Source organism: Schistocerca nitens, chromosome 6 (assembly GCF_023898315.1).
Source record: "Schistocerca nitens isolate TAMUIC-IGC-003100 chromosome 6, iqSchNite1.1, whole genome shotgun sequence".
In the NCBI taxonomy this organism is placed as follows: domain Eukaryota; kingdom Metazoa; phylum Arthropoda; class Insecta; order Orthoptera; family Acrididae; genus Schistocerca; species Schistocerca nitens.
The window spans coordinates 222,075,831-222,100,571 of NC_064619.1; the positions used below are offsets into that span (position 1 = coordinate 222,075,831).

General features: G+C 38.8%; 2 protein-coding genes across 3 annotated transcripts in view; both read right to left on the minus strand.

Annotated features, from left to right (window-relative positions):
• Positions 1-3,617, minus strand: part of LOC126262445 (ran-binding protein 9) — a 246,250-nt gene extending 242,633 nt beyond the window's left edge. The window contains exon 1 of the mRNA XM_049959097.1: positions 3,389-3,617. Coding sequence (XP_049815054.1) covers positions 3,389-3,581 — 193 coding nt within the window. The 5' untranslated portion in view covers positions 3,582-3,617. The remainder of the gene's footprint in view (positions 1-3,388) is intronic.
• Positions 3,618-21,795: 18,178 nt separating this feature from the next.
• The window catches only part of LOC126262893 (SAP30-binding protein), a 37,354-nt gene continuing 34,408 nt past the window's right edge, over positions 21,796-24,741 (minus strand). For both annotated transcript variants that reach the window (XM_049959789.1, XM_049959788.1), the window contains exon 3: positions 21,796-23,287. In XM_049959789.1, the coding sequence (XP_049815746.1) occupies positions 22,844-23,287 (444 nt within the window). In that variant the 3' untranslated portion in view covers positions 21,796-22,843. The remainder of the gene's footprint in view (positions 23,288-24,741) is intronic.

The following is a 24,741-nucleotide window of genomic DNA, read 5'->3' on the forward strand; positions in this document are numbered from 1 at the left end:
GTAAATTATGAAATTCTGTTAGACAAGCTCAAGTATTGTGGCATGAGTGGGATAGTGCACAAATGGTTTAATTCGTACCTAACTGGAAGAGTGCAGAAAGTTGAAATATGTAGTTCTCATAACATGCAAAGATCAGCACATTCCTCAAACTGGGGAACTATCAAGAATGGGGTTCCACAAGGGTCAGTCTTGGGTCCTTTGTTGTTCTTAATATATATTAATGACTTGCCATTCTATATTCATGAAGAGGCAAAGTTAGTTCTCTTTGCTGATGATACAAGTATAGTAATCACACCTGACAAAAAAGAATTAACTGATGAAATTGTCAATACTGTCTTTCAGAAAATTACTAAGTGGTTCCTTGTAAATGGACTCTCACTGAATTTTGATAAGACACGGTACATACAGTTTCGTACAGTGAATGGTATGACACCATTAATAAATATAGACCTTAATCAGAAGTATATAGCTAAGGTAGAATATTCCAAATTTTTAGGCGTGTCCATTGATGAGAGATTAAATTGGAAGAAACACATTGATGATCTGCTGAAACGTTTGAGTTCAGCTACTTATGCAATAAGGGTCATTGCAAATTTTGGTGATAAACATCTTAGTAAATTAGCTTACTACACCTATTTTCACTCATTGCTTTCATATGGCATCATATTTTGGGGTAATTCATCACTGAGGAATAAAGTATTTATTGCACAAAAGCGTGTAATCAGAATAATAGCTGGAGTCCACCCAAGATCATCATGCAGACATTTATTTAAGGATCTAGGGATATTCACAGTAGCTTCTCAGTATATATACTCTTATGAAATTTGTTTTTAACAACCAAACCCAATTCAAAAGTAATAGCAGAGTGCATAACTACAATACTAAGAGAAAGGATGATCTTCACTATTCAAGATTAAATCTAACTTTGGCACAGAAAGGGGTGAATTATACTGGCACTAAAGTCTTTGGTCACTTACCAAATAGTATCAAAAGTCTGACAGATAACCAATAAGTATTTAAGAAGAAATTAAAAGAATTTCTGAATGACAACTCCTTCTACTCCATAGAGGAATTTTTAGATATAAATTAAGAAACACTGTGATATGCTACAGAACAATCTCTTGTCACAATACATCTCCCACTGTCATCCACAGGGGTTGCCACTCAAAATCGAATTGCCATCTTCCAACTTAAGGTGGGTCTTGGGCAACACTACAGATGTGAGCCTCTGACCACACAAAGACTTCAGGGTGAAGGATACTTTCAAATGCCCATATGTAATTTCTTGTCCATAGTATCACTGTACTACCAAGTGCACTATCTGCAAGATGCCACACCAGACTGCCCTAAAGCTACCTTCTTCTTTTTGCTGTGTACTGTTGACATAGAAGATCCGAGCTACAAAGCTGAAATTATAATATTCACTAAGGTGTCTATAAATACTGCCTATTCACTAACTTCTCCTGAAAACAGATTTTACTATCCCAATTTCTCCTATAGCTTATGTCCCCCAGTTATTTTCTACTTCTGTTTCATTCGATTTTAAAAGCCATTTAAAATGATCAGTTTATTCTAAGGAAACTCTTACCGTGCTCCCTAGTGCAGCTCTTCAAGCATTTAATTTGCTTCAGCTCCATATCTGCCATCAACTTTGTTTTCAAAAATCAAAATGTTGCAACCAGATTCCATATGTCCTTTCATAAACAGTAGTGTTACACCACCAGAATTTCTGGTTAAGGGGCAACTTTATGATCATATATAAACTATGTTTTTCCAAAAATATTAAGTGATTATGTTCTATAAATTCATGAAATGTTTTTCACTTGCTCATCCTCCCACACAAACAGGAAGCACTTGACACTTCAATAAGTTAAAATAAAACCATATGAAATTGACAACTAGTATGAAGGTGATTAGTTCCTAATGTCAAAACAAATTTCCAGTAACCATTAAAAGCTTCATTTCAGATAAAGCACAGTTTAAACAGAGTTTGAAAGACTTTTTGATGTGCAACTCCTCCTATTCCATAGACGAATATCTTAACAGAGACTGTTGAGCCAGTTAACTGCATTGTATTAACACATTTCGACTATCTCCTGACAAATGATCAGGGTAGTAAGTATTATATTCAAATGTTTTATGTTATACTTTTTCACATGTTCCACACACACGAGAATCATTTTTTTTGGGTCTATGAAACAAAAACAGAATCTAATTTAAATCTGGAGAATATTTGAGAAACAAATTGGCACTGCGGTATGAGTTGTCATATATTATGGCAAACAATTTCGTAACACGGGCGTTACCGAATCGAATCAAAATGGAATACACAAATAAAAGAACACTGTAATACGTTTACGTGTTACTCAAGCCGTAGGTCTACGTATCCCCAAGTAGACGTTATGTTTTGTTGTGGAAGCCATACTGTGCAAAATTCGTGTTTTAAGCAATAATAGTTCGTGACAAAATCATCCTTATTGGCAAAATGTTGACTGAAACGTTAGTTCTATGTTCTACTTCGCTTTCACTCGCTCGTGAGCGTCTGCAGTGTGCCCTCATGGAATGACGCTGAAATTAAATTTAAATTACAAAGGCAAGTAACCCTTTTTCTTAGATGACAAAGTGAATTTCAACGAATAACGCTAAGTATATACTTCCCAACTCATGCTACAAATAGTCGCTTGCATTGCTATAAAGGTTAATGCATATTAGTCTGGAAGTTTTGCTACGTGCTTTCCAAAATCCGCTTACTCCATACGACAAATTAATTAAGCTTACGATGAAAATAGTAAAATCCGAGTTTACATATAAGAACACATTGATAAAAAATAACAATGGCAACGACATGATAGCCTTGTTACAGTAAGCCTACACTACCTATTCGTAACAGCTGAATGTAATGGTAAGCTATCTGTAATTAGGAAAAAAAATTTTTTGCAGTATTATTAAACCTGAAAAATCAGTATTTTTGAGGTCGCTCACGATTTTTCTCTCATTTACTGAACACACACACGTACTAAAATTTCGAAAGTACATGAACATATTTCCATTTTGACAGACGACATTAAACCTCGTATAGCGATTATGTGCTAACTATTGGCTTCTTTCACTTCGGTTTTCCACACGCACATATTAGTTTTCAGAAACGAACTGCGTCATTACGAAAAGCGATCAGCTGATTTCTTTGTTTAGAGACCTTGGTCACTGCTATGGTCGATGACATTCACTAACAGAAGCCTCTGGCATCGTACGCAAGATGGCTTGGAAAACAGGTCAATGAATTTTATGATGCTGACACATTGAAATGTATTCCTGAAACCGAACAAACCAACGCAACCAAAAGTAGTTAGCATAACCTAACCAAAACTCTTCTTGCAGCTGGACTTACCTTTATAATGCACTCTCAAATTATTTTGAGACAATCCAATATAGTTATATTTATCTTTTGGACTCCATGACCTCGGTAACGGCGTCTCCTCTTCATTAACCATAGGATACAGGCACTTAATACGATCAACGAGTGAATTTTGCGTTCCTGATTGAGGATCCATCATACTCCGTCCATTGCCGACGGCGGCCATTTTTATTTTCGATATCCGTAGCCAAAGACTCTTAGCCTAGGCGCAAACGTCACTACACGAGTTCTTCTTGTGGCCACGAGATGCCGTTGTCCAGTTACCATGGATACAGACGCTATCTCTGCAATGTCTGCATTTGTTTCCTGAGAGCAGTGTTAATTATTGTGAGAAGGAAGTGCTGCGAAGATACAGAAACTAGAGATTAGAAGGATTAAATCCAAAGCTAAAACAGAAACATAACAAATTGCGTGATGGCATCTCGTGCTGTTGTTCTTCTACATTAAAAATAGTTGTTAAATTGACAACAGCAGAATAGCACAATTAGAAAGGCAGCAGCTTTAAGTGACTCACCAGCTTCACACTTTTAAAAGTGTAAAATCTAGTGCAAGGGCTTGACTGACAAATAACGTATACTATCTCTATTTAACGATTGTTTATGTAAGACTGTACAATACAAAAGCTTAATGTACCTAATGCAGATGCAACAAAATTGCACCCCTTGCAGATAAATGTACTTGGTATATCAACTCAGGTAGATAGGTTACAGGTATTGCCTCAAATCTTGAGAACAGAAACGTGCTAAATTTTGCATGGATTGATTTGATACACCATAAATGTTGGATTTGCAATCAAACTCAAAATCCTTGCATTACTTAACTGCAAATTCAACTAATTTGTTGATAACTTAAGTAGGAGGTCACGGAATCTACAAGAACTTCAGACTATATCCAAGGGTGATGTCAGAATCCTGAATAAAGTTTCTGCCACATTTCTATTCTGTACTTTCTTCTTGAATTTGACATATATTGGTATCCTCTTAGGGTACTTCACAGCTGACATCTGAAATCATGCACTCTCATCCTAAACATATTTACACCACCTTTGGGACTTGAAATGTCCGACTAAAGCCTCCTCTTTGGGTTAAAGGTAACTCAAGATCTACATCATCTTAATAGTTGCCTCAAGTGGAAATAAATAATATGCAGACCTCATAGTGACGTGAATTCCATTTTAAGTACTTTCATTCTGAATGATTCTGCAGAAATCTTCTACAGATGACAAGAGATTTTGGGCCATTGGCAGTCCTCCCATCGAATTAGTATAATAACTATTCTTTCTTCCATATTGATGGCATATTGCATGTTTTACTACAAAAACAATTAGAGATTCCATTTTTTTCCAGAACCAAAATTTGTACAGCTTTCTCTCACATTACGACGATGTTAGCAGCATTGACATACTTCATTTTCTTGCTCTGATTAGGCCTGTACACAAAGACAGTGAGATGAGGTACATCATTGGGTGTTTGTTTCTGTTTCAGTGTTTTCTTCTCCTTGTTGCTGTAGCATTCATCAGTTATGTTGTCTTCGGTCTGAAGACTGGTTTGATAAAACTCTCCATGCTGCTGTATCCTGTGGAAGCCTCTTCATCTCTAAATAGCTACTACCACCAACATCCTTTTTAATCTGCTTACTGTATTCATATCTTGGTCTCTCTCTACAATTCCCCCCCCCCCCCCCCCCCACACACACTTCCCTCCAGCACTAAATTGATATCCCTGGATGTCTCGGAATGTTTCCTACCATCCAATCCCTTCTTCTAGTCAGGCTGCACGGCAAGATTTCTTTTCTCCCCAGTTGTATTCAGTACCTCCTCGTTACTTACATGATATACCTGTCTAATCTTCAGCATTTTTTATGTAGCACCACATTTCAAAAGCTTGTGTTCTCTTCTTGTCTAAATTGTTTATTGTCCACATTTCACTTCATACATGGCTACACTCCTTGAAAATACTTACAGAAGAGACTTCCTAACACTTGAATCTACAATCTGATGTTGACAAATTTTTCCTCTTAAAAAATGCTGTTATAGCCATTGCCAGTTTACATTTTATCTACTCTGTACTTCAGCCATCATCAGTTATTTTGCTGCCCAGATAACAAAACTCAACTACTACCTCAACTGTCTCATTTCCTAATCTAATTCCATCAGCATTACCTTATTTAATTCGATTCCATTCCATGATCCTTGTCTTGCTTTTGTTAATGTTACTTTTATACCCTTCTTTCAAGACACTACCCATTCCGTTCAACTGATCTCCCAAGTCCTTTGCTGTCTCTGATCGAATTACAATGTCATTGGCAAACTTCAAAGTTTTTATTCCTCCTCCCTGAACTTTAATTCCTACTCCATATCTTTCTATGGTTTTCTTTACTGATTGCTCAGTGAACAGATTTAATAACACTAGGGTAGGCTACAATCCTGTCTCCCTCCCATCTCAACCATTGTTTCCCTTTCATGACCCTTGACTCTTTATACAAGCAGACAAGTTACTTACTGTGTGACTTGTGGATAGCCTTTCACTCCCTGTATTTTATCCCTCTTTCAGAATTAACTGATACTTTATAATAAGTGATACTTATATATGCCATGAGATTTGTAAAGACTGCATTAAGTTTTCATTTTTTTAATTAACATCCATACTTTTGGCTGTTATTCAACAAACAAACTTCTTTTTGCACGTATCCTATTTTTATTTCCTCTTTCATGCTACCACTGTAATCCTCAAACACTCTTAGTTCATTCACTTATTTATTTCCCAATTGTATTCCATACATCTCATCATCACAGGGGGAGCCTTCATTGATATAAAACAAACAAAGTTATGCATTAATAGTTATACTGTTGGTTGATTGATTAGTGGGAGACTAAAGTGATTAAGGTGGGTACTAAGGACTGGGAATTGTGTGATGTTCTTATATGCTTTATCCAAAAGTTATTTTGAACAGTAGATCAGAGATTAAGACTATGGGATGTAAAGGAAGATATGTCTACGTAGTAAATGTGACAAGGAGGTTATTTCAGATTATCTGAGTAGTCAGTATGACACATTCCTCCGAGAGACTGAAAAATCTTGAGTATAAATGGATTAACTACAACATGCCTTAGATGTGTATGTGGTTCTACAGGAGTTTTAGAAAGCTGTTCAAAAAGCATACAGAGCTTCATGCAGACTTACAGATACCCTAAGCATAAAAAAAAGGAATGAAGTCAGTGTGAGGGCAAGGAAGGCAATGCTTGAAATCTTTGGCAAATTTGGAAGTACCTGATTGGATTCTATATGATTCTACATAGAGTGTGCGGAAAAACTTGCTACTGTTCTGGCAGCAGTACCTGTAGGTAGTTGAAGGAATGAAGCATTCATAGTGATTGGAAAAATGTGCAGAGATCATGCCTGTTTCTAAAAAAAGGTTATCAAACAGGCCCACAACAGTCAGGTGAAACCCAACTTGTGTTTGTCCACAGAGCCCATGTAGATGCCGTGCTTCTTTGCTTCTGGAAGGCATTAGATAGTCTGCACTGTTGTCTAATGAGTAAGTTTTGAGTGTCTGCCACTGTTGCCTAATTAGCAAATTTTGAGTGTCTGGAGCTTCAAACCACCTTTACAATTGGTCAATAGAGATCCTAGCAAATACAAGTCAGTGTGTTATTCTTAACGGAGAGAACTCTTCAGACGTAAAAGTAACTCAGGGTGTGCCCCAAGGGATGTTATATGACCTTTGCTGTTCACAGTATATGGGGTGTGACTGAAAAATAGGCTGTTTTAATTAGTCTCTTAAAGTTACGAAAACTGTGATTGTGTTGCTGCTGCTAGACAGGAATACTGTCGCCATTTCAAGCTTAGACGAAATGATCTTCTATCATCACCACATGAATTGTGGTTATGGGCAAAAAACTTTGAAGCAATAGGATGTGCACTTGGGCTGAAATTGCCAGGAGGGCCCAGAAGTTATTGCTCACACAAACAAGGAGGTACGAAATGTTGTAATTAACAGTCCAAAGCTTTCTATGAGACAAATTGCAGCAGCAGTGGGAACATCTTGTCGTAGCGTGCACAGAATTTTAGAGTGTGATTTAAAGTTGCAACTGTACAAGATACAGGTTATGCAACAGTTAAATGAAAGTGATTATGAACAGCAAATGACTCTGTCTGTTGAACTGTTGCCTAAATTGTGGACAGTTACTACTTTTTATATTTGTTGTAGATGAGTGGTGATGCACATTTTTAACTCAGTGATTATGTCAACAAACAAAACTGCCATTACTGGTGTGAGGATAATCCTCACAAGCTCCACCAATGACCCTTACACAGCCAGAAAGTCACTGTATAGTCCACTCTCTCTTTAATGGGCATAATCTTTCTTTTTAGAATATGAATATGGATGAGCACCCACAGTCACATCCCAGCAGTATGCTGCCATTGTTGACACATTCCTTGCACATGAATTTGAACAGTTTCCTGCTAATGAGTATTGGTTCAGCAAAGCACTGTGCTCAAATTTCAGTGGCAGCATTGCTCAGTGTGTGGTAACCACACCATTTCAAGGAATGGGGTCATTTTGTGACCTCCCAAACCTAACAACTAATTTTTCCCTGATTATCTCATCTAGGAGTTCCTGAAACACAGGATATATGCTGGACATCTACACACAATTGTGGAACTGAAAGACACCATTCGTGCAGAACTCAGAAACATTCTTATACAGATGCTGAAACTGCCATGAATGATTTACATCACACATTGTCAGAGTGTCAACGTAACAATGGTGGCCACCTACAAGACATTATTTTCAAATCAGGAACATTGTGTGAAATGACAATACTCAAGGGTTTTGTTGTTGTGATTGAAAATACTTTGCAATATAATCCTCTGCCTGTGTCACTTTATCCAAATCAGCCTATTTTTCTGCCGCACCCTATACATAAATGACCTAACAGATAATGTTGAGTGCTCCATGTAGCTCTTTGTGAATGATATTTTACTCTCAATAGAAATGTAATGTAAGACCTGAATTTCTCCTTATGTTCAAATAATTTGGGGGAATGCAGCTGGGTGATGTCATCAACAGCTGCCAATATATTGACAGGTGACTGCCCTGCCACTTTCAAGGGTAAACTGCAGTTGTGCAAGTGAATTTAAAACCAAGGTTTTAAGAGCAATTCCAGAAACACACACACACACATTATAAAACAGCGGCTGGGGTAGCAAGGTAGCATTAACTCTGCCCCTCTGTTTTTTGAAGCCATGGCCTTTCCGCAGTGGTAACACCAATTCCTGTCAGATCACTGAAGTTAAGCACTGATTGGGCTGGGCTAGCACTTGGATGGGTGCCGTCCAGTCTGACAAGCACTGTTGGCAAGTGGGATGGACTCAGTCCTTGTGAGGCAAACTGAGAAGCTACTTGATCTAGAAGTAGCGGCTCCGGTCTCGTAAACTGACATATGGCCCGGAGAGCGGTCTGCTGACCACATGCCCCTCCATATCCACATCCAGTGATGCTTGTGGGCTGAGGGTGACACGGCGGCCTGTGTTGGGCCTTCATAGGCTGTTTGGGCAGAGTTTTTTTTCTGTTTTTTGAAGAGGGGTAGAGCAAGATTCCTACAGAATTTGAACAAAAACCCCCATATCTATTTACAAGGTAATTTGCTAATTTCATTTCAACTGCTTTCTGAATAACACTATCCAAATAGCTGGAAGTGTATGCCAGAATTCCAAGATGTTATATTTCATAAGGTGCCCAATACCAAGACAGTCTTATACAATAACCAATTTGCTCAGATGTCGTAAGCCGGTATGACGCTAAGTACATCACTCCTGATAGTCTGACATGCCACAACTTCAAGAAATATGATAGATACCCACCTTATGCAAATCACAATCATCCTTAACCGAACCTTAAAGGACACTCATGTTAGATGGAGGTCAGAAAACACATTTCACATCATATTTCCACAAAATATGTTCAATCTTGTTGGAGATGCTCCCTGTGTAAGGCTGTAGACATAGGTGCCAAATCGATATTATCATCACTCACCCAGTTCATGGTTGGTCGATAGTGCAATGCATATCTGATCTGTCTTTCACTATATCCATTCTGATGGAAAGTGACCTCAAGATGGGGTAACTCACTTGACAAACTCTCAGGATCCTAAATTATGTGGGCCCTGTGAACGAAGGTGTGAAGTATCCCTTCACACTGAGCCGATGATGATGAGTATCAGCCTTTAGATATAAGTCAATCTTAGTATGCTTCCTGTAAACAGCTTTATCCATGCTAGGGAAAGGTTTAAACGTTGCATGACACCGAAGTGTTTGTCAATGGTTGATTTTATTAGCTCTACTGCACAGGCTGTTTATAAAGCTCTGCCTAAGGCTAGGAGTGAGGGAAGTCATGTGTTGACTGGGGCACATCCACCAAAGAGTAATATAATAGCAGCAGAGAAGGTTGCTTTATTTTCAGAGGTGATCCATATATTGTTATTTTACCTGCAGATGACAATAATGCTACAGTTGTTCTTGACAAGCAGGACTATGTTCAAAAGATGCAGTGTTTACTATCTAAATCGGCATTTCATAGAACTGGTGCTGATCCCAATAAAAGTGCCCAGAAGAGAAGTTCCTTGTTGCAGGAGACTATCAAGAGTCTTGATACTTTTTGTGCTGTTCCTCGTAGATTATATGGACTTCCGAAGAACCCCTGAATTCAATCCACCAGAATATTAGTTTCACGATGGAGGTGGAAAAGGATGGCTGCCTCCTTGTCAGGAGGAAGGTTGATGGTATGATGGGACATGCTTTTTATGGGAAGCCTACTTTCACTGTCTTGCATGTACAAGCTGATAAGTATCACCATCTGGCTCAGTGTGAAGGGGTACTTTTTAACTTGGTTCAGAGGGCCCACATCATTTCAGATCCTGAGAGTATTCCAAGTGTTATCCCGTATTGAGGTCATCTCCTGTCAGAATGGATATAGTGAAAGACAGATCAGATGTGCATACCTGCTATCAACCAACTATGCAATGGGCGAGTGATAATAATACCGATTTGGCAACAGGTCTACAGCCTTTCTGCCTTACACAGGGAACATCTCCAACAATATTGGTTGTATTTTGCAGGAATATGAGGTGAATTGGTTTTTCTTACTTCCATCTAAGATTAGTGTCCTTTCAGGTTCCATCAAGGATGCTCTTGGTTCGCATAAGGTAGGCGTCTATCATACTCCTTGCAGCTGTGGCATGTCGTTTATTGGTTACACTATCAAGACCATGAAGGACAGGTATACTGAGCATAAGCATCACACACTTCCAACAGCTGAGCAAATCAGCTGCATAACATTGTCTTGGCACCAGTCATCCTACAGAATATAACAACACAGAGAGTCTGGCATGCACTTCCAGCTATTGGGATAGTGTTATTAAGGAAGCAGTTGAGATTAAATTAACAAGCAACCTTGTAAACGATGATGGAGGCTTTTGCTTAAATTCTGCTTGGAATCTTGTTCTCCACCTTGTCAAGAAGCAGAGGGACAGAGAAGCATTGTGAATCATGATGTGGTTTACTGTTGAAATATGAGATTGTATGTTATTTGAAGAGCCAACCGATACATTGCTTCCTTCTACATATAACTCGCAAAAAGAGCATGAAAGTAAAATTAGGTATTCGAGCTCATATGGAGTCCTACCAACACTCGTTATTCGTGGGCACTATTTGTGATTGGAACATGTAAGGGTAAACAAATTATCCTCTGCAATACAACTTATCGTGGCTCGCAGAGAGGTAGATGTATAACAAGCGGAAATAGCCACTGTAGGCATCTCCTCTAGATTATATTAACAATAAATTGTGACTGGTGCTAATCTGCTCCCAGTGATGATCTCTTCATTGAAATTTGCTTAATGTACCAGTAGTACTTCATAGCTGTTACATCTTTTTACAGTCCTGGAAATTACAGATTTCTCTGCCCTTTTGGAACACCTGTCTTGGTGTGCACTACTTCCACAATGTTTTGGTACTTGTCTTGAGGTTAGTCACAGCAGTGATAAGTGAAGATAGTTCTTGAAATATTAATTTGCTCTTTTTTACTTGGTTGTTGAATATTTTTGTGACAATTCCCTAGTTTCAAAGGAGAGACAGATTCCCTCCACAACTGGGCACCAAATAATTCAATGATGAAAATTGAAAATTTGTGCTGGACCGGTACTGGAACCCAATCGTACATTTAATGTAAGTAGTTGCCTTACCTGCCTCGGCCACCTGGACATGCTTCCTGTCTGACCTAAATTCTCAACTTGCACACTAGTAGTGTCCACTGTCCATCCACCTACTTGTTCGCACCAAGTCCTGTATTCCCGCAACCGGCACTGGCTGTGTCGTGTATCTGTACTGAAGTTATCAAGGAGTCAAGCTGACAGATATAACATGTATGGTGTCTGTTCTATTGGATTTATTGTAATTCCCTAGTTATCTTTCTTAAGTTGAATCTTCTTCACAAGTGATTATTGGTCTGCTTGCAATGAACACCCAATTAGACAATTGTATGTTTTGGGTGCAAGGTAATAGGTTGCATACAGCTTTATCAATACAATTTCTGATGTTGCTCCTAACAAACATTGTTTCTTTATTGTCATCCTGCTCTTTGAATTGAAGATGGAAGCTTGAGATCATGTTGTAGCTCCAGGTCTAACTACAGGCAGTAATAACTTAAGCAAAATGATGTGTATGCCATTATATAAACTGCATTAAACAGTAACTCATAAGGGTAAGAACTAGCTTTACAACAAATGATCGATTAGTTCTGAGACATGAAACAACTGTAGGTTATCATCTTCCTAAATTGAGGAAAAGTGATTGTACTACATTATGAGAATGCTGTGTCTAGCCCGCCCAGCTAGCCGCACAGTCTAATGCACTGCTTCCGAAGGGGGAAGGTGTGCTGGTCCCCAGCACGATCCACCCGGCAGATTAGTGTCAAGGTCCTGTGTGCCGGTCAGCCTGCACATGGTTTTTAAGGTGGTTTTCCATCTGCCTCAGCGAATGTGGGCTCATTCCCCTTATTCCGCCTCAGTTACACTATGTTTGCTGTGCAAACACTGTCTCCACGTATGCGTACACCATAATTACTCTACCACGCAAAAATTTGAGGTTACATTCGTCTGGGAAGAGACATTCTGGGGGAGGGGGGGGGGGGGGTCCACTACCACACAATAACCCTGGGTTCGGTGTGTGGGTCGGCGGTGGGATGGGTGGACTGCTGTGAACCACTGAGGGCTACAGTGGGGACGAAGCCTCTCTGTCATTTCTACATCCCTGGTTCAATACACAATTACACAAATGATGTGTATTGATCTGTTCATTACAACAACTAATGTGATAACAGTGGCAGTGCACTGCACACTTCTGTGTTAATTCCACAAGCACGTGTGAATAAGCATTGTACTGTTGGTTCAGTCTTTCTAACCTTTCTTTTGTAATAGATTTTGTGAACAGATCTGATGACTGTAGGAAATAGGACCATCTCAGAAAACCCAGATTTGGGAGAAAGTACTAGAAAAGTACTGGAATACTTTGGTGACTTGTGAACATATAACATGATACATGCGAGTCTTCATAGTGTTCTGCAAGAAAAATACAAGGGTAAGTCAATTATATCCATAGTACTGTCATTTTACATTGATGACACACACTTTGTTTATTTGTTGTTATATCTTTGCTATTTTCAAGCTGCTAGGTTAGTTTTGTTATCGCTGCTGTGCTGTTAATCATGGCTGCACCGCTGTCTATTTGCACCAAAGAAGAGCAACGTTCAGTGATCCATTTTTTGCAGTTGGAACGTGTATCAGGGGCCGATATTCATCAAAGACTTTCGGTACAGTACGGGAACAGTGATTTGCCATAACGGAGTGTCTACGAATGGATTGAAAAATTCCGAAATGGTCGCACAAGTGTTACACACAATGAAGGAGCCGAATGACCGTTTACCACCACAAATGAAGAACCATTGAGCATTCACGTGAAATGATTCTCTTAGACAGATGATTAACTATTGACGAAGTGGCACATCGTCTGCAAATTAGTCACAGTGCTGCCTACAAAATCATCCACAACAGACTCAGGTTTCATAAAGTTTGTACGAGATGGGTCCCAAAAGGACCTTACACAGTTGCATAAACAAATGCACTTGGACACCTGCAAGAAATATTTGGATCGCTATGGTAACAAAGGGGACAACTTCTTAGACACGATCATTACTGGTGACGAAACATGGCTCCATCATTAAGAGCCTGACAGTAAAAGGCAGTGTATGGAATGGAAACATCCAAATTTGCCATGTGATAAAAAGTTCAAGACCCAACCATCTGCAGGAAAACTGATGCTTATGGTTTGTTGGCATGCACTTGGTCCAGTACTGGAACATTATGGGGAAAGGAGCACAACAATAAACAGTGTACATTACAGTGAGATGCTTACAGCCAGGCTAAAGCCTGCAATGCGAAGCAAACGCCGAAAATTAAATTGGTGTCAAAAGGTGTTGTGTTGTTACACGGCAATGCCTGTCTGCATACTGCTGCCTAAACTGCTGAAACGCTCCAGTGACTCAAATTTGAAGAACAGGATCATCCTCCATATAGTCCCGATCTTGCCCGTTCTGACTATCACTTGTTTGGTCCACTCAAACAGGCATTAAGGGGCCGTCGATTTTTTGCCTCAGATGAATCAGTGAAAGAAGCGGTGCATTCCTAGCTCGCAGCTCAACCGAGAACCTTCTTTTATGAGGGCATCAGAAAGCTTGTACAACGATGGACTAAGTGCGCTAAAACGCAAGGAGACTATGTCGAAAAATGATGTTCTTGTAAGTTTCCTATTTGATTACAATAAAATTTTATAACTACTTTGTGGATAATAATTGACTTACCCTCATAGATACAGTCATATCATCTGGCACAGTCTCTAAAACAATGTGATTTCAAAGCACAAAAGGAAAATAAGAAATTATGGTTCAACATCCCGTCAACACTTCTGGTTACTTGATAATTTCGTCTACTAGTTTTTGCATCACAGCAGAGACAAACCATGATTTCCTAATTTTTCATTGCCTAAGTAGGCATGGCTGTGTTTGAGCATGATAGTGATACACCAGTTTTGGTGATGCGAAATGTCATGCAATGGTTGAACATCATGGAACATAAAAATGTATGTGTTGGGGCAACACTTTTAGCTATTGTGTGTGGCTGATTGTCTCTATTGAAAGACTAGCTGCAATACTCAGCATTGCTCAGGTCAGAATATATCGCACAGTTGATGGTATGATGACCATTCTCCCTATTAGATATACAGGGTGTTACAAAAAGGTACGGCCAAACTTTCAGGAAACATTCCTCACACACAAATAAAGAAAAGATGTTATGTGTCCGGAAACGCTTAATTTCCATGTTGGAGCTCATTTTAGTTTCGTCAGTATGTACTGTACTTCCTCGATTCACCGCCAGTTGGCCCAATTGAAGGAAGGTAATGTTGACTTTGGTGCTTGTGTTGACATGTGACTCATTGCTCTACAGTACTAGCATCAAGCACATCTGTACGCAGCATCAACAGGTTAGTGTTCATCACGGACGTGGTTTTGCAGTCAGTGCAAGGTTTACAAATGCGGAGTTGGCAGATGCCCATTTGATGTATGGATTAGCATGGGGCAATAGCCGTGGCGCGGTACGTTTGTATCGAGACAGATTTCCAGAACGAAGGTGTCCCGACAGGAAGACGTTCTAAGCAATTGATCGGCATCTTAGGGAGCACGGATCATTCCAGCCTATGACTCACGACTGGGAAAGACCTAAAACGACAAGGACACCTGCAATGGACGAGGCAATTCTTCGTGCAGTTGATGATAACCCTAATGTCAGCGTCAAAGAAGGTAACGTTGACCACGTCACCGTATGGAGAGTGCTACGGGAGAACCAGTTGTTTCCGTACCATGTACAGCATGTGCAGGCACTATCAGCAGCTGATTGGCCTCCACGGGTACACTTCTGTGAATGGTTCATCCAACAATGTGTCAATCCTCATTTCAGTGCAAATGTTCTCTTTACGGATGAGGCTTCATTTCAACGTGATCAAATTGTAAATTTTCACAATCAACATGTGTGGGCTGACGAGAATCCGCACGCAATTGTGCAATCACGTCATCAACACAGATTTTCTGTGAACGTTTGGGCAGGCATTGGTGGTGATGTCTTGATTGGGCCCCATGTTCTTCCACCTACGCTCAATGGAGCATGTTATCATGATTTCATACGGGATACTCTACCTGTGCTGCTGGAACATGGGCCTTTACAAGTACGACACAACATGTGGTTCATGCACGATGGAGCTCCTGCACATTTCAGTCGAAGTGTTCGTATGCTTCTCAATAACAGATTCGGTGACCGATGGATTGGTAGAGGCGGACCAATTCCATGGCCTCCACGCTCTCCTGACCTCAACATTCTCGACTTTCATTTATGGGGGCATTTGAAAGCTCTTAGAGACTTTTCGTGCTCGTATTGTGGACGGCTGTGATACAATACGCCATTCTCCAGGGCTGCATCAGTACATCAGGGATTCCATGTGACGGAGGGTGGATGCATGTATCCTTGCTAACGGAGGACATTTTGAACATTTACTGTAACAAAAATGTTTGAAGTCACGCTGGTACATTCTGTTGCTATGTGTTTCCATTCCATGATTAATGTGATTTGAAGTAATAAAATGAGCTCTAACATGGAAAGTAAGCGTTTCCGGACACATGTCCACATAACATATTTTCTTTCTTTGTGTGTGAGGAATGTTTCCTGAAAGTTTGGCCGTACCTTTTTGTAACACCCTGTATACAGACATATATTCCATTAGAAATATGTTTATAGTGTATATTAAATTAGTTAATCCATGATGCGATAAAGTACTGTTATTTAAATAAAACAGATCAGAATCAAAAGTTCTCAATTTAATAAGAAATTAAATTTGTATTGTATATTCATATTTATATTTTAATTTTTTCACAAGACTTGCTTATACACTATATTTTCAGTTTTATTGTTCGCACTATAAATGAACAAATTTTAAGGTGATCCAACTTGTGAGCATGCAACATGTAATTGACCATGTTAAAACATGATTTAAAAAGTTAACACCATAATATCAAAATGTTTGGCCCTGTGCTTCTTTGTTGTTGGTCACGCTGCAAGCCACCTATACTGGAAATTGCATCGCCTTAAACTGCAGGGCAGTCCAGATGTTATTAAAGGTATTACGCTATAAATACTGTCTGTCCATTTTCTTTGCCAGTCTGTATACTGGCTTTAATTTTATTATTCTGCAATTGTTTGATGCATAGTCTTGTACCATTATACAATACAGTTTTGGCAAAATCAGATTCTGCAGTAAAATGACTGCGGACCCATCCAGCAGTTGGAGGTGTAGTTAAAAAAAAAAGTTGTCAATGTTGTTTGTGATGGCATTCTGTCACAACTGTTTTTTTTTTTTTTTTTTTTTTTTTTTTGCTGTTTCTCTAACGATAAACCACTGGATCTCAGTCGTCTATTGGTAAACCTAAAATTCGCCAAATCACTCTATTGCCATTGATACATATAATGACCCTTTTGATACTGTACTATCATGTCATGCTTGTCTTCTCTGGTCTGTAAAGACAGCCATACCACTGCCTCTGTTGATATACTCGCATAGATATTTGATAGATTTAACAGTACTGCAATGTTCAACATCAATATGGGCTTTGAATAGTTTTAGGTAGAAGTTTGAAGAGTTTTAGGTAAGAGCTGACTGTATGAAACTACCCATTAACTGTTAATCTCACTTTCTTCATGGCCTTCTACTTTAATTTTTTCTTTGAATCTGCCTTCTCCTTGTGGCTGATGCCTGTATTTGGGATATCTATCTTCGTTAGCGTTTCATTTAGAAATGGTTTTGGATAATGTTTTGTGCATTTGTCGTCTTTCATGCATAGAGAACTTATATTTAATTTGCCACACAGATCATGAAAGTGTGAGAATAAGATTTTTGCCACCCATGCTCACCCACTTCCACCCAGCATGACCAAACTTCCTTATGGACATAAAAGACTGCCTACTGTCCACTCTGTTGTGAGGACGTAACTAAACATGCCAGCATTGCGGTAGATGCATGAAAGGTCACTGTGTATTTAAGTTTGCTAGTTTGCCAGCATCTTGTTGCCATATTTGTTGAGCATTAGAAGACCAGGTGGAGTGTTCTCTGCACTGCTGAGACTTGATACTGTCCAATTTTCTTTCTGTGGCACCATGTCAAAACACTGCCCCATAAGGACACTGATATTCACACTCTCAAACTATTATTATTCACAATGTACCACACATCTTATAATGGATGAGAAAACTGACTGTGCAGCATAATAATTTGTTTTTCACAGCTGGTGGCCACTAACTGAGTACACCGTAACTGCACCATGACTTATCTCAAGAAGTGTATTGCATTGCACATGCATTAACACACATATCTTTAAAGACAATAAAAGACCAACGAATGCTAAGTGCAAATCACACAATGTATGCTTTCACATCCAGTATGGACATTAGGCCTACTTCTGTGACTATGTTTCACCTCCCAATGCTGGAGATATCACCAGTGACTATAAAGACTCAGATAACAGTTTTAAACTTTAACAGGTTCAGCAAGTTAATCTATTTATATGTATCTACAGAACCACAGAGGGGATGGGAGGGGAGGGGGGGGGGGGGAGAGAGAGAGAGAGAGAGAGAGAGAGAGAGAGAGAGAGAGAGAGAGGGGGGGGGGGGGGAGAGGGAGAGAGAGAGAGACACTGACTGACTTCCTTTAACATACAAAGTTATTCAGTAATCTAAATATTTTTACTGCTCACCAAGGGTACAATTGTACTGTAAAAACAGCCTCTTACTCTTCAAAGCAATTATGTATGTTTAATATTATACAAATATCTATCAAGTTATACAAAAGTGGACACTTCAGTGTGAAAAATAGAACAGAAGTAATTTTCTTGTAATGAATCATTTCAGAAATGTTTAGCTTTTAATTCCAGATTTATTAATGTGAGCTCATGCAAAATTATGTGCAGGTATACAGTATACAATGTGTCTCACCTAACTCTGCCACCTCAAATATGTCTGGAACAACAACAGATATTCCAAAAAGGTTTTCAATAACTTGAATGTATGGCAGGGGTTTAGGAAACAACATTCTATGCAAAATTTTAAAATGTAAACAAATACTATTTTCAACACAAACTTGTGTATTTTTAAAACGACAACCCTTATTATTTCGTATGCAATCAATAGCATGAAAAATCACAAAAATCATGGCATTGGCTGCATTGCTGTATGTCAATTACATCCTGAGAAATTGCGAAGCGAAGTTAACGCTTGAAATAAATGAAGCGCACATCCTGAGACTCAAGCGAGCACCTCATGCTCCCTCTGTCAGGGGCTCACACAATGGGAAGGTATGCACAATCCACAAAAATAAACAACACGTCCAATGCAAAGTTTCGTTTTTCAAATTGTAAATGCTTGCTTATTCTAGCGAAATGACAACTAGAGTTACAATTAGAGATAACACACTTGGATTCACTTTGCTAAACACGTTTACTAGTGTCTGTTGCCCACAGAAACTGTACTGTTGTGCACAACATCCAGCATAGAAAATGCACCCACATCTTGACCAATGAAACTATGTCACGTCAACATATGTTCGAAGTGCCCTCCGTCTGCATCAATACATGTTTGCAGATGGGTAATGAGAGAGTGTTGCACAGATTGTAGAGTTTCTACAGATATTGCCACACATTCTGCAATAATACGATGTTGCATATCTTCTACTGTCATTGAGGTTTTTTGATACACACCGTCTCTCACTGCGTCCCAGAGAAAGATGTCTAATTCTGTCAAGTCAGGGAACCGTGCTAAACCATCGCACATTACCTCCCCGCCCCATCCATCTATTTGGAAATGTCGCATCTAGAACATCTCTGGCAACTTTTGCATTGTGTGCGGGACATCCATCATGTTGGAAACACACTGATAGACGAGTTTCCAATCCTAGATCCTCCATGAGGTGTGCTAGTATGTGTTGAAGAAATGATGCATATTGCTGTCCATTCAATGTTCCACGGTAAAAATAGGGACGTACAATATAGTTATAAATGATATCGCACCAAACATTGAAATCTAGCAAGGATTTTGCATGGACCAGTAGTGCATGTTCTGCAGATTCACATCACCATGATTTGTAAATGAAGCCTCGTCTGTAAACAACGTATTGCTTAGGAATACTGGATTACCCTGCAACTGTTGAAGTGCAAAATGACAGAATGCAATGCAGGATTCAAAGTCATTCCCGTACAGTTCTTGGTGCAGTGAGATATGGAACCGATGAAACTGATGCCGATGCAAAATTCTGCACAGACTACTGTGGTTTATTCCTACACCTCATGCAATTTCTTGTACACCCACCTGAGGATTGTGCGCTACAGCAGCCAGAACAGCAATTTTGTTTCCATTGCCAGTTGCTGACGTAGGACGTCGACATTTTGTGGGAGCCCAGCTTCCTGTTTCCGTGAGTGTCTTGCAGATGTTGCCAATGGTTCAATGTGACGGACACTGCTGATCAAGGTAGCATTCAGCACACAGTGTCACAGCTGCTGTTGCATTTCTGTGACATTCACCATAAATTAAAATAATATCCAGTTTTTCTTCATTACTGAAGGCCAGCATATCGACTAGATGATGGCAAATGTAACAAGCCACAAGAAAACAGGTTTTAATGTGGCAACATATGTGAATTACTTTACAGCATGAGAGCAGATCAGCAGACCAGATGAGGAGACACTTGCGCACTGAAGGTAGAGTATGCCATAGTGATATCATGATTACCGGCAGCTTGAGGTGCATGCTTGAGTCTCAGGACGTGCGCTTCATTTATTTTAAGCGTCAACTTCACTTTGCAATTTCTCGGGATGTAATTGACATATTGCGATGCAACCAATGCCATGATTTTTGTGATTTTTCATGCTATTGATTGCATACGAAATAATAGGGGGTTTCCATTTAAAAATACACAAGTTTCTGTTGAAAATAGTATTTGTTTATGTTTTAAAATTTCACATAGTATTTGGTTACCTAAGCCCCTGCCATATGTTCATGCTGGTGAAAACCGTTTTTGAATATCTATTGTTATTCCAGAGATATTTGAGGTGGCAGAGTTAGGTGAGACACCCTGTATATTCATGTGTCATTCACTGTTGAGAAATTAACAGTAGGACACTAGATAACATCTACACAGATTGTACTGCATTCTCTGAAATTGTGTGCAAGTAATATTAAATAATTGTTACATTTGTGATGAATTTATTTTTGCCATGCCCCCCCCCCTTTTCATTGACAAAAGAGTAAAGCTTATAGCTGCCTCATCACAGTAATCTGTAGCTGACATCCCATTGCCTAACCATCAAAAACTTTTAACTATACAGCATACTTTTTCCACACTTATGTACACAACAGATTATGTTGTTCATTATCCCTATTTTTCTCTTTTGTTTTTTAGCTTGTGTACATTGGACATTATTTTGTTAAGATAGTGTAGATGTAGATGCTAGTTTTGACTTAGCTAAAATACATACTCATTTCTTCTATTCTCTTTCAATTATAAAAATATCTGAAACCTATACTGTGAGAAATGGAGCATTCACGAATCCAGAGGAAAATATATAAATAATATACAAATAATGTGTGATTTTCAGGTTTATGATGGATATTGCAACACAAGCTGATATAACAGTACAATTCATATTTTTTAATAACTCTATTGTAGCTGTTGTACACTGCAATTAATAGAAATGTAGCTGATCTTAGAAATCTAATTAAATAATACTATAACACTTTAAACAATACAACAATCATTCATACACAAGGAGGTTACTAAAACGCAAATTGGGGGAATGTTTATACCATTTTCCAGCAGTTTACAATAAGAGCTCTTTTACACAAAAAGACCACTATTAGGATGCACGGTATTTGCTTATTTTATAAATGAGGCTGCATTCACTCATCTGTATAAACATGAGTGAAATGAATATGATTACAAATATTCATTACAATCTCCGCTGTTATTGCACAGTTTGCTTGTCATTGGAGTATTGTGGGAAAAGAATGAAGCAGTCATCATTCAGAGATGAACTCATGGGATGAGCACACAACAAATGATGCTAATCCAAGTGACATTAATTTAACATAACATAAATGGATTTAAGTTATACTGTTTTAATTCTAAAAACAGGGGTTTTAAGAAATGGGTAAAAAAGAAAATAAAAAGGACATCTCAGCTGTCTGTGTTGGAGCAATTTTTATTGGGACTATGAAAAATTTCCATTCATGTGAACATCAGTTAATGGTGGCCAACACACTTCTGATATAAAAATAAGCTGGTATGTCACTGTATGATACATATTAGCTGCAATACAGTAAGGTTTCACTGCTTCAAAAGCAGTTTCTTCCTATAGTCTCAAAAATGCCTTTAATGGAATAAATAAAGTATAGGTCAGTTGCCCCAAAGCAGCAGAAAGTCAATGCAATACTTGTTACTCATCATATAATAAATGCATAAAATGAGGCCTCGTTTGAACAATAACAAAGAAGAAGAAGTATAATACATCAAAACTGTCAATTCTGGATTATTTTTTACATAAACGGATGTACTCCAGCCTCAGTTGAAGGTGATATAACTATCTTCCCCGAGCAATAACTTAATTTTACAATACATTTCTCCCTACAGGAAATTTTTTGTTGTTGTTGTACAATGACCTATTTAAATTTACACTTCTGGTAGTCAGCATATGTTTCTAATACTTCAAAAATTTACTTGCCTCCCTTTGATAACATTTCTTTCAAGGTTTCATAGTGGAATAAATATGGAATGTTTACAAGAAGAAATGAGTATTATAGCAACTTTTCCTTTTCATTCAGAAAAGAGTGTGACATTAGGAAGTAGGGAAGATTAAACACAATGAATTGTTGAACATACAATAGTTATGTTTGGAATAAGCATGACATTTCACTGATTAACAGCATAAAAAATCATCCGTCTTATTTGTACTCATTTCCCTGTAAATTAGAAAGGAAATTCAAATCTTACATGACAGGAAAGTTATATTCCAAATGAAAGGCAGCCATCTTTCAGAAAAAAGGCAAAAATTTTGATAGCAATGTTTTCACCAATTGCTTTTCAGGCCTTTATCCAAAAGTCGTATTTTCAGACTAGGAATACAGGTAGAAAATCAGAAGGCTATGTACAAACATACCATATATAGTGTCCCACATACATACCACAAAAAAGTTTAATAAATTTATAGTTCTGTACAAATTAACAGTTATATTCGTGGTTTCTTAGGCAGAGATCCAAATGCTGAAATTACAGTCCCTTTGGTACCAGTTGCTGAAGTAGTTAGTGCAGGCTGCTGAACAAGACCCGGCTTTAGAATGCCAGCTTGTGCACCAGCAGCTGTCGTATTGGATGCCAATAATGTACCCACTTGGTCCCATTTTGATTTCCGACGCATTTTATCCTCCTCCCCTGACCCTGCACCTCCAGCAGGACGTTTGGCTGTCCCAGAAACAAATTCAACACGAGTCTTCTCGCGCCTCTCCTTTTCTCGACGCTCCATTTCTGCCTTCTGAACACGTGCCAGTTCCTCGTAAAATGACTCTTTTCCCCAGCGTAATGGATCATACGCATGTGCAGGATAGTTTGTGCCGAGTTCATTGATACTGCAGAACTGAATCAGCTTCTCATAAATACTTGGGTTCCGAAAGTCCTGAGGAACAGAAAGATGACATTCAAATAGAAAAACAGAAATATGTAAGAAAAGTTCAGTCACGGTGCAAACATAAAATGTGAAATGATGTGGAAAGGAAAAGAAAAAAAGTGTCATAGCAACTGGCCTATGTATTATAGCTTGAACAAAATAACTTTGAGGGGAGAGGAACAGTGCTGCTGGCATACAGCCAGACACACTTGATGAAACTCTGTTTTACCTGCAAAGAAAGTGAGCACGTGGTGCCCAAGAAAGAACTACAATTGTCTGGTGACAATCTTCTACCTATGTTGTTGTTGTGGTTTTCAGTCCAGACTGGTTTGATGCAGCTCTCCAAGCTCCTCTATCCTGTGCAAGCTGCTTCATTTTCAAGTAACTACTGCGCTGAACCAGCTTAAGTGTATTCATCTCTTCATCTCCCTCTACAACTTTTAACCTCCACACTTCCCTCCAATACTAAACTGGTGATCCCTTGATGCCTTAGAAAGTGTCCTACCAAACGATTCCTTCTTCTAGTCAAGTTATGCCACAAATTTCTCTTCTCCCCAATCCTATTCAATACCTCCTCATTAGTTATGTAATCTACCCATCTAATCTTCAGCATTCTACTGTAGCACCACATTTCAAAAGCTTCTATTCTCTTCTTGTCCAACTTATTTATCGTCCATGTTTCACTTCCATACATGGCTACACTCCATACAAATACTTTCCGAAACGACTTCCTGACACTTAAATCTACACTCGATGTTAACAAATTTCTCTTCTCCAGAAACGCTTTCTTTGCCATTGCCAGTCTACATTTTATATCCTCTCTACTTCGACCATCATCAGTTATTTTGCTCCCCAAATAGCAAAACTCATCTACTACTCTGAGTGTCTCATTTCCTAATCTAATTCCCTCAGCATCACCTGATTTAATTTGAGTACATTCCATTATCCTCCATGTTCCTTTTGTTGATGTTCATCTTATATCCTCCTTTCAAGGCACTGTCCACTCTGTTCAGTTGCTCTCCGAGGTCCTTTGCTGTCTCTGACAGAATTACAATGTTGTTGGCAAACCTCAAGGTTTTTATTTCTTCTCCACGGATTTCAATTCGTACTCCAAAATTTTCTTTTATCATTTACTGCTTGCTCAATATACAGATTGAATAACATCGGGGATAGGCTACAACCCTGTCTCACTCCCTTCTCAACCACTGCTTCCCTTTCGTGCCCCTCGACTCGTATAACTGCCAACTGGTTTCTGTACAAATTGAAAATAGCCTTTTGCCCCCTGTGTTTTACCCCTGCCACCCTCAGAATTTGAAAGAAATTATTCCAGTCAACGTTGTCAAAAGCAGCTTTTACCAGTTTTTCCATTTGTCTTCAAAGAATTCGTGTTAGTATTTTGCAGCCATGACTTATTAAACTGATAGTTCGGTAATCTTCACACCTGTCAACATTGCTTCCTTTGG